This window comes from Felis catus, chromosome A2 (assembly GCF_018350175.1).
Source record: "Felis catus isolate Fca126 chromosome A2, F.catus_Fca126_mat1.0, whole genome shotgun sequence".
Taxonomy (NCBI): domain Eukaryota; kingdom Metazoa; phylum Chordata; class Mammalia; order Carnivora; family Felidae; genus Felis; species Felis catus.
The window spans coordinates 6476991-6489938 of NC_058369.1; the positions used below are offsets into that span (position 1 = coordinate 6476991).

The 12948-nt window shown below is 48.7% G+C and overlaps 1 protein-coding gene across 5 annotated transcripts in view; it reads left to right on the top strand.

Moving 5' to 3' along the window:
- Positions 1 to 12948, top strand: part of INSR (insulin receptor) — a 143601-nt gene that overhangs the window by 89371 nt on the left and 41282 nt on the right. For all 5 annotated transcript variants that reach the window (XM_023244792.2, XM_023244793.2, XM_045053097.1 and 2 more), the window contains exons 4-7: positions 5524 to 5672; positions 6718 to 6862; positions 10161 to 10375; positions 11329 to 11455. In XM_023244792.2, coding sequence (XP_023100560.2) covers positions 5524 to 5672; positions 6718 to 6862; positions 10161 to 10375; positions 11329 to 11455 — 636 coding nt within the window. The remainder of the gene's footprint in view (positions 1 to 5523; positions 5673 to 6717; positions 6863 to 10160; positions 10376 to 11328; positions 11456 to 12948) is intronic.

The window sequence follows — 12948 nt, forward strand, 5'->3', positions numbered from 1 at the left end:
TGAAACAAAGAGTCAAACACTTAACTGACTGAGCCACCCAGGCACCCCCTCTTACCCACCCTGTTAACGGTTTTCTGGGCTTAGCTTTGGTAATAGAAGACATAAAGACAGAGGTCCTTGGTTTCCCCTAGAATCCTTCCCACAGACAGGACTGTCCCAAATGATGTAGCTGCCCAGATGTTACAACCAAGAACAGAGCTGAGGTTTTTATGTTTTCCCCAACTGGAGCCAGACGGCATGCTGAGATTAGCCTGGAGCACCAGGAGGAGAGAGACTCTGTTCTAGACTGTTCCCAGGGCTTTGTTACGTTTTGAAGGACAGTGCCATGAAACCATTTCCTGCTGTTTGGGTGAGAAATAGGGTTTTCTCTTTTCGGAGGTGAGTCAGGTTTCCTATACACAGTGCAGACTTTTTGTTCGTGATGTTAGATTTTTAGATGAGCTATTTCAGTGTCTCAGGGCCATAACCAAGTTTAAAAAATCTGTTTCCTGGTTTTTGTGTTGAGGTTGGGAACCCCCCCCCCCCCCGCCCCCCGCAAAACAACAAAAAAACAAATCAGAAACAGACGCACGTCCAGGGACCTTGAGCTGATCTGCTGACGTAAAAAATCTTCCTCTTCAGGCTTGAGAATTAGCCAAGCAAGCGTGTTCTGGTGGGAAATTTTATTTCCCCGGGTGGAGTGGGTGGGAAGGAAAACACTCTTTATTTCAGTTCTTATGAGCCTCTCTTTGAGTGTTTGTGAAACCTGCAAGTACAAAATGTTTTGTTTTACTTGTTTTTGATAGAACCTATCAAGTGGCTTTGTTGACCAAAAATAGGCTTCTATAAATCAACTTTGCATGCCAGACAGGGTTTTTTTTTTTTTTTTTTTTTTCCTGGCCAGTTTATCAGTCAGGTTGGGAAAATGACCATAGTCCTTTTGATTCATTTCTGTTTTTTGTGTTTTTCCCATGTTTGAAATACAGCATGGATATTAACATCTTCCGGTGAGATGTTTGTTTCAGAGACATTGGCTTTAAATAAAAGGTCTTTTGTTTTTTTTTCCCTGACCGTAACTGAGACCTGAGACATAGACGAGACTTCTTTGTTCTGCTTGCTGATGGCCCAGTGGCCCCCCCCTAGAACCAAAGCCCCAAGGAACCGGCAGCCTGCCCTGTGATGTCTGGGTCCTTTACCAAGGGGAAGAGGGCAGAGGGGACAATGCCAATTGTGACTTGTCATAGCAATATTTTACTTCGTTGGCTTCAAAAAAAAAAATCAATAGCTTTCCGTCTGAAGTTTTTATTATTATTATTTTTAACGTTTATTTATTATTGAGAGACAGAGAGACAGTGCATGAGCATGGGAGGGGCAGAGAGAGGGGGAGACACAGAATCTGAAGCAGGTCCCAGGCCCTGAGCTGTCAGCACAGAGCCCAATGCGGGGCTCGAACTCACAGACTGCGAGATCATGACCTGAGCCAAAGTCAGCCGCTCAGCTGACTGAGCCACCCAGGCGCCCCTGAAGTTTTTATTTTATGAAAGACTTTAGCGCTTCCTTCCTTCCTTCCTCCCTTCCTTCCTTCCTTCCTTCCTTCCTTCCTTCCTTTCTTTCTTTCTTTCTTTCTTTCATCTTTATTTTTTGAGAGAGAGACAGAGTGTGAGCAGAGGAGGGGCAGAGAGAGAGGGAGACACAGAATCCAAACAGGCTCCAGGCTCTGAACTGTCAGCACAGAGCCCGACGCGGGGCTCAAACTCACGAACCGCGAGATCACTGCCTGAGCCGAAGTCGGATGCTCAGCTGACTGAGCCACCCAGGTGCCCCTAGTGCTTTTATTTCTAATGTGGTTTGATATCAAATAAGGCCAGATATAGATTCTTCCATTCTTGTGGTTTATCTGTGAGATGGTTTTTGGTATTTTCAGAACTGAGGTCTGGGAACCTACATGATTCCTTAAAAAGCTTTAGATCACTGTCTACGGTCACTTTGAAGTCCATGGTGCGAGCACCTGGGTGCTCTTTCCTGGGATGAGGAGAGTGAATATTTGGGATGAATATTAAGAGTGCAGTGGGTGTGGGGCATCCCTGTTCCCTCCCCCTAGAATACTCTGCCCCTTGATCTTTGCATGGCTCACTTCTCCTCGTCCTTCAAAGTCACTTCCTTTGAGAACCCTCCCCTATTTGACGGCCCTGTCTGAATTAGCATCTGACTACTCCTGGGCACATCACACAACTGTCACTCTTTTCACGGCATTTACCACTAATTGATGTTTTAACTGCCAATATGTTCATTTTACCCCACCTGACTATAATGTTTCACAAGTGTATCGGTTGGCTCCTGCCGTGTAACAAACCGGCCAGCTCTTAGTGATGTAAAACAGCACTCATTTCTGATTTTTAATGATTTTTGTGGGTTGACTGGTGGTTTGTCTGGCCTGGGCTGAGCCAGCCATGACGGATGGTATCCGATAGCCTCTCATATCTTAGATGGGCAGTCAGGGCCTCTCTCTCCACGTGGTTTCTCAGCCAAGTAGCCAAGAAGGGCCTGGCCCCAATGTACAAGTACTTTTCAAGCCTCTGCTTGCATTACATCTGTTACTGTCCCATTGGCCAAAGCAGGTCACAGGGCCAAGCCCAGATTCAGTGAATGGGGAAATCGACACCGTTTCTTGGTGGGACGGGCAAACAACCTGTGGCCACTTGTAATCTCCCACAGGCAAAGTAGATCATCTGTTTTGTTCACTCCTGTGTGCCTGCAGCTTAGAATAGGCATTGGCAAGGGGCCAGATAGTAAATATTTTCAGTTCTGAGGGCCATATGGTCTCTTTGCAGCTACACAACTCAGCCCCTATAGCGTGAGAACAGCCTTAGATGATACACAGACCTGTGGGTGAGGCTGTGCTCCAACATAATGCTATTTACCATGACAGGTGGCCTGCTGGATTTGGCCCGCGGGCCGCAGTTTGCCGCCCTCTGGCTTAGAGTATCACCTGTCACATAATAGGTGCTCTGTGAATATTTGCAGAATCAACAAAAGAGCCCAAACATTTGGTCACTATTCCATTTCTGCCCCAGCTGTTCTGGTATCACCTGGGAGTCTGTGATACAATTCTGACACTGAGCACCTGGCGTAAACATCGGGCCCCATCCTCCACGAGACTGCCGTCGCTCCAGATATCAGCCACACTTTTGGGGTACCCAGGCCACCCATAGTTCTGATCGGCTGGCTATGAACTTGGGGGTTCTCACGTAGCCTAATTCAGGTTCAATAATCTGCTGCAACAAGTCACAGTATTAAAAAAAAAAAAAAAAAAAAGCCATACTGTTCTGTCAGTCCTGAGCCTGTGGAGGGTAGTGCTCTTGGTTAGGAATGCCTGCAGGGCTCACCCAGGCTGTGGTGAGCTCCAGACGCGTCCCCACCAGGGCTGGGCCGGCCCTTGTGGTTCTTATTACGATCACAGGACACACTTCAGCAAAGACTCTCTGAGAACTTTTTTTTTTTTTTAATGTTTATTTATTTTTGAGAGAGAGAGAAAGAGAGAGTGTGTAAGCAGAGGAGAGAGAGAGAGAAGGAGACACAGAATCCGAAGCAGGCTCCAGGCTCTGAGCCATCAGCACAGAGCCCAGCGCCGGGCTCCAACCCACGAACTGCGAGATCACGACCTGAGCCGAAGTCGGACGCTCAACCCACTGAGCTCCTCAGGCACCCCAGGACTATCTGAGAACTTTGAGGAACAAGGGTGATGACTCACAAGTCCTGGAGGTTACATGGCACCCTTGCGGGCCACACAGTGAGATCACGGATACAGAGTGTGGACTGGGGCTCCGCCGTTACTGGGGTCCCGGCCAGGGGGTTTGCGGGTTCACTCGTTGGTATATTTAAAGCTTACGAAGAGGAATTAGGGCAGGAAGGGAGAAGTGGGGTCACTCGAGAGGTCAGTTATCTAGGTCGCCCAGGGCTTTCTGACAGAGGGAGCTTCATGAGTGGGGGCATGCGAGTTCCTTATCTGGCTGTGTTGTTTGGAACGTGGGCAGAGGGATGACTTTTGAAATGGATGCCTTGACGGTCAAAGCTTACCGTCAGGCACTTACGCTACTCACACTTACAAGGACAGCGTTATTACTAAAGATGCACACGTTGTCAAGGACGGTCCCAGCTCTGCCCTGTGGAATCGGGGACGCGGCCCTCCCAGCATTCGCTGTCCAGGAAACGTCACTGAGCTGCTGTCCAGAATTTTTCCTGGGGGGGGGGGGTGTGGGTCTCATCATACAGCTGTGATCAGTTGAATCCTCGTCCGTCCGTCCATGTGATTGAACTCCCATCTTCAGTGGCTGAACGACCCACACATCTAACCCCAGCCCCCTTCCTAAAGCCACCTTGGGACCACCTCATTAGCATAACAAAGATGCCCCCACCTCTCAGGACATTCCAAGGGCGCCTGAAGCCAGGACTGGGCCCGGACCAGGTGTGTTCTTTGTGGCAGTATCATCAGAGAGGTCTCTGCGAAGAATGAAGTACCCCGGCGTGTGACTAAGAACAATGGCAACACTGATGCTGCTAATAAAAAGTCGCCATCAGAGCAAAGACGCATGGTTCTTGTTTTCCATGTGCCAAGCACTTTAGACAGCTTCTCCTTCTGGGAGGTTCCAGTAAAACCCCCGCTGGACTGACTTGGCTGTGTGCCCACTTCTGACCCCCTCCTGGGGGATAGAAGGTAGTGCCCGGCCTGGCCTGGATCTTGCCTGGACCTAAGGGGGCTGTGCCAGCCTAGACCGACCTCAGACCCTGCAGGGGTGGGGCGCAGGGGAGGGCTGGTTCCCAAAGGACTCCCAGGGGCTGTGTATTCTATTCGATGACCTGGGCTACAGGCAACGGAGGCAAAGGCTGCCCCCATCACACACGATCCCGTGTGAGGTTGTGTTCTAGATGTGGGCTCGTCAAACCCACACAACAGGAAGCACCCCTTCTTCTTGGGGCGGCAGGAGGGGTCCTCCTCCCACAGGCCCATCAGCTCGGAATAATTCCCATCACCATGGTAACACCCAAGTCCCCCCCTTCAGTGTGATGAGAGACAGGGAGTCCTGTCTCTGCGGGGTAGAACGTGATCCTCCATGGGGTGCGGTGTGGATCCCCACTGATTTGGGGTATGGCAGGGGCCCCATCGTTTTGGGGTAAAAGCGTGAGTCTCCTGACTTCAGGGCAGTGCCGTAGGACCTACCACCATGAAGCACTGCCATGTACCTGCACGTTAGACCGTGGTTCTTACTGTCCCCACAGGGGACCGTGTCTGGAGACATTTTTGGCTGTCGTGCTGAGGGGCAGGTGCTGCTGGGGGCCAGGGATGTCGCTTAACACCCTCCAGGTGTGGGCCACTCGCACAACGGAGAATTCCCCAGCCCCAAATGTCAGCTGTGCTGTGGTTGAAGCCCCCTGCCTTAGGGTGACAGCATAGGTCCAGTCACTTGGGACCCTGTGCAGTGTGGTGTCTGCGACGCTTGTGGGGTCCTGTGTGTCCTGAGCCCCCTCTTTCCACTCTTTCTTCAGCCTGATGTGTACTCCCTGCCTGGGCCCCTGTCCCAAGGTCTGCCACATCCTGGAAGGCGAGAAGACCATCGACTCGGTGACATCTGCCCAGGAGCTCCGAGGCTGCACCGTCGTCAACGGAAGCCTAATCATCAACATTCGAGGGGGCAGTGAGTGCTCTGGGGGTGGGGGCGGCAGCCGGCGGGGACCCACCTTCCCAGACAGTCATCAGTGGAGCCACCCCGAGAGGTCGGCTTCCAGACCTGAAATTCACAGCTCAGCCCTGGCCCCACCCACCCTTCGATTCTCATTTTCCGAGTTGGAAATTTGCATTCTTAGGCGGGAATCTGCGTTTTCAGCGAGTAGGAACCGGTCCCTGTTGCAGGTCTGGGGACCTTGTGTTCAGGAATACTGTCACAGGCAAAAAGGCACCCCCCTGTTTATTCAGGAAACATTTATTGAATACTGACTGTGAACAAAGCAAAACCCATGCATGATGGATCTTACAAATAAACACATCCACACATAATAATGTACACTTGGGGTGGACCCTGCTATGAAGGGAAGTAAAGCAGGGTAACAAAGGGAGCGGAGATTGGCGACTTTTTCTTACAAAGGGCCCTATCGTAAATATATTCAGGTTTGTAGGCCAGATGGTCGCTGTCATAACTACTCAGCTCTGCTGTTGTGGACTTGAAAAAGGCCACAGAGAACGTGCGGACAAAGGGGCGTGGCTCTTTTCCAACTGAACTTTAATTACAAAACAGACTGAATTTGGCCCCTGGGCTGTCATTTGCCAGCCCCTGAAATAGAGAATAAAGGGGTTTGCTCTTTTTGAAGAGTTTCTGGTCTCGGGAGGCATATACTTTGAGTTGGAGATGAAGCAAACCAAGCAGGGAATAATATCCTGGGCAAAGGAGGGAGCCAGTGCAAAGGTCCTGAGGCAGGAACGTGCCTAGTTTGTGGGGAGGCCTATGTGTCTGGAGGAGGGCAAAGAAGGTAAAAGATGAGAAAAAATAAAAACACTGGTCACTTAGAGAGGGACTTGCAGACCCTGAAGTTAAAGGCTGCGGATCATATTCTAAGGATGATGCGTTTTGAGCAGGTTGTGTTGGAGTCGTTTGCAGCCTGTAGGTTGACTCCTCACTATGGGAGATTACGAGAAGGTAAACATATTTCTGTCGAAACTCACTGGATATTCTCTCCTTTCCTTAGACAACCTGGCAGCTGAGCTGGAGGCCAACCTCGGACTCATTGAAGAAATTTCTGGGTATCTGAAGATCCGAAGATCCTATGCTCTTGTGTCACTTTCCTTTTTCCGGAAGTTACGGCTGATTCGGGGAGAGACCTTGGAAATCGGGTACGTGGCCCGGTTCTGTGTCGGTGGCCCCAGTGCTCACCAGGAAGTTCACGAGTTAAAACAACGTAGGGGTTTTTGCCAAGACATGGAAACACCCGTGTCCACGGACGGATGAGGGGATAAAGGTGTGGCACATACGTGCAACGGAGTATCTCTCGGTCGTAAAAAGGAATCCTGCCACTTGCGACAACATGGAGCGTGTTACACTAAGTGAAATAAGTCCGAGGAAGACAGATGCTATAGGGTCTCTCTTCTATAAGGAATTCCCAAAACAGAACAAAACCAAGCTTATAGAGACAGAGAACAGATTGGTGGACGTCAGAGACGGGGAGAAGGGGGTGAGGGGACGGGGGGTCTAAAGGTACAAACTTCCGGTTGTAAAATAAATAAATCCTGGGGCTGTAACGTACTGCACGGTGACTGTAATGAACAATACTGTACTCTATATTTGAAAGTTGCCGAGAGAGAAAATCTTAAAAAAGTTCTTGTCATAAGAAACACTTTTGTTTAAAGCCTGTGAGGTGATGGATGTGAACTTACTATGTGATCGTTTCATAGTATTTACAAGTGTCAAATCATTATGTTGTCTGCCTGAAACTAACCGCGTTATAAATCTGTTATATCTCAATAAAACTGAAGGGGAAGAAAAACAGTTTTTTTTCGTAATTGAGGTATATAATTGATATATTAGTTTCAGGTGTATAGATGATTCTCTATTTGCATATATTGCCAAATGATCTTCACAAATTTAGTTAACAGCCACCATCACATACAGTTACAAACTTTCTTATGATGAGAACTTTTTTAACATCTACTCCGCTTTTAAGTATGTGATAGGGTATTATTAACTGTAGTTGTAAGGATATAACTCAGGGGGTTTTAAAGCCCCCAAAGAATCTGTTAGGAGAAAGTATCCAGAGAAGCCTGGAGAAGAAAGAATGTGCCAGAACCTGTCCAGAGACCCAGCTGAGGAAAATGATACAGTCACTCTTGGGAAATGGCGGTCCAGCTCAAACTTTGTGCCCTCCAAGGGTGCTGTCTGGGCTTCGTTATGAGTTGGAACGCAGGCTTGACCAGGGCCCTGTGATTTCTGTGTCCTGTGCCTTCTCACTTCTTGGTCCCCTCTGACATTGGCTGCACCTGCTCCTTCCTTGCTGAAATTCTCATCGGTGGCCCATAGGATTCTACTACTTGGGGATACGCTCCCTGCTTCCTTATCTCCCTCCCTTTCTCCGCCTGCCTTTGGGAGTTGGTGTTCTGGGCTCCCAGCCTCGGCCGTCTCTCTAGCAATCTTCTGCTTGTGCTGAGACCCCCAGCCCTGGCTTACCCTCAAGCCCGCCTCTAGCTGGCTGACCCCCAGAAACCTCAAACGCAACATGTACAAAATGGAACTCCTCTCCTCGCCCCAGCTGTCATTTACTCATTTCTCGGATCCGCCCCCCTCCAGGTCTGCTGACTCTATTTAGGTCAGTAAAACAACAGAAAGCCAGACTAGCTGTGTTTCGTGCAGGTAGAGATGGACTGACGAGCGAGAAGTCTGAGGAAGGCTGTCCAACGAGTGCCGTCCTGTCCAACAGGAAGGTTCTGTCCGTCTTTGTGCCCCTCATGGTCACAAGATGGCTGCCTCACCCCCAGCCTCATGGCTGTGGAACTGACGAGGAAAGGGGGAAGGACAAAGGCCCAGGCCAACTGACTGTCTCCTTAAAACAACCTGCCTGGAGCCTCCCACACTCTCGCCCCCATCACTGATTCCTGCTTTTGTCTCCTTGGGTCACCTGGCTACTGTCAGTTGCGAGGGAGGCTGGATAAGTGAATGCCGGGAAAAGGGGGCTGTGAATGGCTTTTTGAGAAGCCAACTCACTGAACTGTTTATTTTTTTTAATTAAAAATTTTTTTTTGTTTAATGTTTATTTATTTCTGAGACAGAGAGAGAGAGAGCATGAGTGAGGGAAGGGCAGAGAGAGAGGGAGACACAGAAGCAGGCTCCGGGCTCTGAGCTGTCAGCACAGAGCCTGACGCGGGGCTTGAACTCACAAACCGTGAGATCATGACCTGAGCCGAAGTCGGTCTCTCAACCGACTGAGCCACCCAGGCGCCCCATCACTGAACTGTTTAGACTACCTTCTTGAATCACTTACCAGCTCACTTTGATTTTTCTGCCATAAAACTGCCTTTTTGCTGAGGCTCAAACCTTTCATTTGGATTGTACCAATGCCTTCCTAGCTGGGCATCCTAGCATCAGACCAGTGCTGTCCAGCAGATATATGATACAAGTCGCATGTGTGACTTTAAATGTCCTAGTAGCCACCGTGTGAAAACTTTAAAAGAGAGAGGTGAAGTGAATTTTAGTAGTGCATTTTACTTTTTTTTTTTAATGTTTATTTATTTTTGAGAGAGAGAGGGAGAGAGTATGTGAGTGGGCAAGGGACAGAGAGAGAGGGAGGCACGGAATCAGAAGCAGGCTTCAGGCTCTGAGCTGTCAGCACAGAGCCCGACACAGGGTTTGAACCCATGAACCGTGAGATCATGACCTGAGCTGAAGTTGGACGCCCAACTGACTGAGCCACCCAGGAGCCCCAGTAGTGTATTTTACTTAATGCATTCCATCTGAAATGTTATTTTGGCGTGGACTCAATACAGGACAATGATAAACAAGATTTTTTACATCCTTTCTTTGCACGTGACGTCTTTAAAGTCTGTGTTTTTTGCTTCCGGTACAGTCAGAATGGCCATGTTTCAGATGCTCAGTGGCCAGATGTGACTAGCGACTTCTGTCTTGACAGCACAGGTCCCGATGCTTCCCTTTTCCCATCTGTCATGTGCTGGTGGCCCACCGATCTTCTAAGGCACAGATCTAACCCAGTTAGTGAACTGTTCTAGAACCTTCCTTTGCTGAGGAAGGTTAAGTGTTCTTGGTTGTGTTCTGGAATGCCGTGTGCTAGAGGGTTGGGCCCACTGTAGTCTTGTGGCCTGTCACCTGTTGGCCAGAGAGGCCCTTGTCCTCTTCCCTGGGTCCACCTCAGGTGCCGCTGTGTGTTCCTTTCTTCTCCTCTGCAAAACCGTATCTCAGCCCATCGCTTACCCTCGTCCCCCACGCGACTGAGCACAGACACCTTCCTGGCCATGGCGACTTCCTCAGCTTCCCCTGTTCCTTCCACCCTTCATTTAACACTTAACGGGCAAGTGCTAAGGACTGGGGACGTAGCACCGAACACGATCAGCTCCAGCCATGGCCCCCCAGCCTTGGCGTTGGAGGTGACAAACCCATGTATGACTGGGTTTGTGTGTGTTTCCATAGGAACTACTCTTTCTATGCCTTGGACAACCAGAACCTGAGGCAGCTATGGGACTGGAGCAAACACAACCTCACCATCACTCAGGGGAAACTCTTCTTCCACTATAATCCCAAACTCTGCTTGTCGGAGATTCACAAGATGGAGGAGGTTTCAGGAACCAAGGGGCGCCAGGAGCGGAACGACATTGCCCTGAAGACCAATGGGGACCAGGCGTCTTGTGAGTGGTGATGCCCTGGTCCCTCCAGCCCGTGGGCCAGATAGCATGGCTTCCCTCCCCCTTCAACATGGCGGTGGCCTCCAGGGGGTGTGCCACTGCCCCCCAGTGAGCTAGAACAACTCTGTGTGTTATAGGCTTTGTGAGGACAGGTGTATCTTCTCTCTTGACTGCAGAGATACAGTGCCTGATACTGGAAGATGCCACATAGGCATTGAATGAATGAATGAATGAATGAATGAATGAATGATACCTCCTTATATATGGCCTCGGCTCAAATGCTATAGCAGACCCTGCAGTTGTTATAGCTGGAGAGTGTTAGGTGACTACTCTCCTCCGACAGGTGCTTTCTTGAAGGAATGTCTGAGCATTGAAGTGCCAAGGTTTCCACTAATACCCACCTATGCAGTTGGTTCCTTGTGGCAGAATGTGGGAATCCAGGGTGGGGTGAGGACAGCAAGGTTGGGGTGGAGGTTACGGGAGGGCTTGCCTCGCAGGCAGAGGGAATTAGTCTTTCCAAGGCACAGTCTCTCCAAGATCTGCGTGCTCTCTAAACTTATGTGGCATGTGTGCATTTGCCCTGGAGTTATGTCTTCGGACACGGAAGGCTTGCAGGTCCACATGTGTGACAGAATTGCGTCAGGACAGATGTTACTCTTGAAAATCACTTTTCCCGGTAACTATTGGCCGGTTGTCCTTAGTTTGGTGCTGACGCTGTTACTCAGTTAAGCATCTGGCCAAGTCGCTGGCTTGTGGTAGGGATGGTAGGGGTCACCTTGCACGACCAGTTCTTGCCTCTAAACACTGGGAGAAGGCACATGGGAATGAGACCCATCAAGGGAACAGCGGGTTGACATCTCCTTCCTCATGGACGCTCTTGGAAATGTAGGATCACCTGCTTTGGGCTGAAACAAGTTTTTAGTACTGATACTGCTGTTGTTTTTAAACTTTCCTAGGTGAAAATGAACTACTTAAATTTTCTTACATTCGGACGTCTTACGACAAGATCTTGCTGAAATGGGAACCGTACTGGCCCCCTGACTTCCGAGACCTCCTGGGCTTCATGCTCTTCTACAAAGAGGCGTAAGTCGAAAGGTTAAGAGGTGTGCAGGTGGTGTGTGTGTTCAGATGTTCCCCTCTGAGATTCCTCGATCTCTCTCCTCCTTCTGGAATAACCATCATAGGTTCCTTTAGACCATCTCACAAGTTGATGGCGTGTGAAGTTGCTAACATCTCCATCTGTCAAAACCAGGAATTGAAACAGGTTTCATTTGAAGGTCCAGATTGGCCAGTTTCCTACAGCAATATTCCATTTGGCCGCATAGACGTACATCTCACCAAGATACATCCTTAACAGAATTTCCTCAGTCTACTCCATGGGTGTTTTAAAAATTTATTTTTTAAATCTATTTGGCATTTTCCCCAACATTTAAAGAATTGTGGTAAAGCATACATAATATAAAATTGACCGCTTAATTATGTCCAAGTGTACATACAGCTCAGTGGCATTAAATCCATTCACAGTATTATGCAACTGTCTAGAAATTTCTAGAAATTTCTTGTCTTCCCAAACTGAAACTGTCCGCATTAAACAACACCTGGTCAGGTCATTTTAAGCATAGTTGACCCTTGAACAATGCAGGGGTGAGGGGTGCTGACCTCCCTGCCACCCATGTAGTCAAAAATCCATGTATATCTTTTGGCTCCCCAAACACTTAGCTACTAGTAAGAGCCTCCTATTGACCAGATGGTAGGCTTACCGATAACGTAAACCGTCAATTAACACGTATTTTGTATATGTATTACAGACTGTATTCTCATGATAAAGTAAGCTAGAGAAAAGAAAATGCTATGAGGAAAATCATAAGGAAGAGAAAATGCATTTATAGTCCTGTGCTGTAAAGAATTTGCATGTAGGTGGGTCCATGCAGTTTAGCCTGTATTGTTCAAGGGTCCACTGTACACGACTGTGCTGAAAAAAAAAAAATTTTTTTTAAGATGTTATTTTCTTTTAAAGTTTACTTATTTATTTTTGAGGGAGGGAGAGAGAAAGAACACATGGGGAAGGGGCAGAGAAAGGGAGAGAAAGAGAATCCCAAGCAGGCTGCACATTGCCCGTGTGGAGTCCTATGTGGGACTTGAACTCATGTACCATGAGATCATGACCTGACGGCTCAGATCAGATGCTTAACCGACTGAGCCATCCAGGTGCCCCTAAAGATTTTATTTTTAAGTAATCTCCATACCCAATGTGGGGTTTGAACTTACAACCCTTAGATCAAGAGTTTCTTTCTCCACTGACCGAGGGGAGCCAGCCAGGTGTGCCCCTGACTGTCCTGAAATTTTATTTTTTTCTTTTTTTCTTTTTCTTTTTTTTTTTTTTTTAACGTTTATTTTTGAGACAGAGAGAGACAGAGCATGAATGGGGAGGGTCAGAGAGAGAGGAGACACAGAATCCGAAACAGGCTCCAGGCTCTGAGCGGTCAGCACAGAGCCCGACGTGGGGCTCGAACCCACAGACCGCGAGATCATGACCTAAGTTGAAGTCGGCCGCTTAACCGACTGAGCCACCCAGG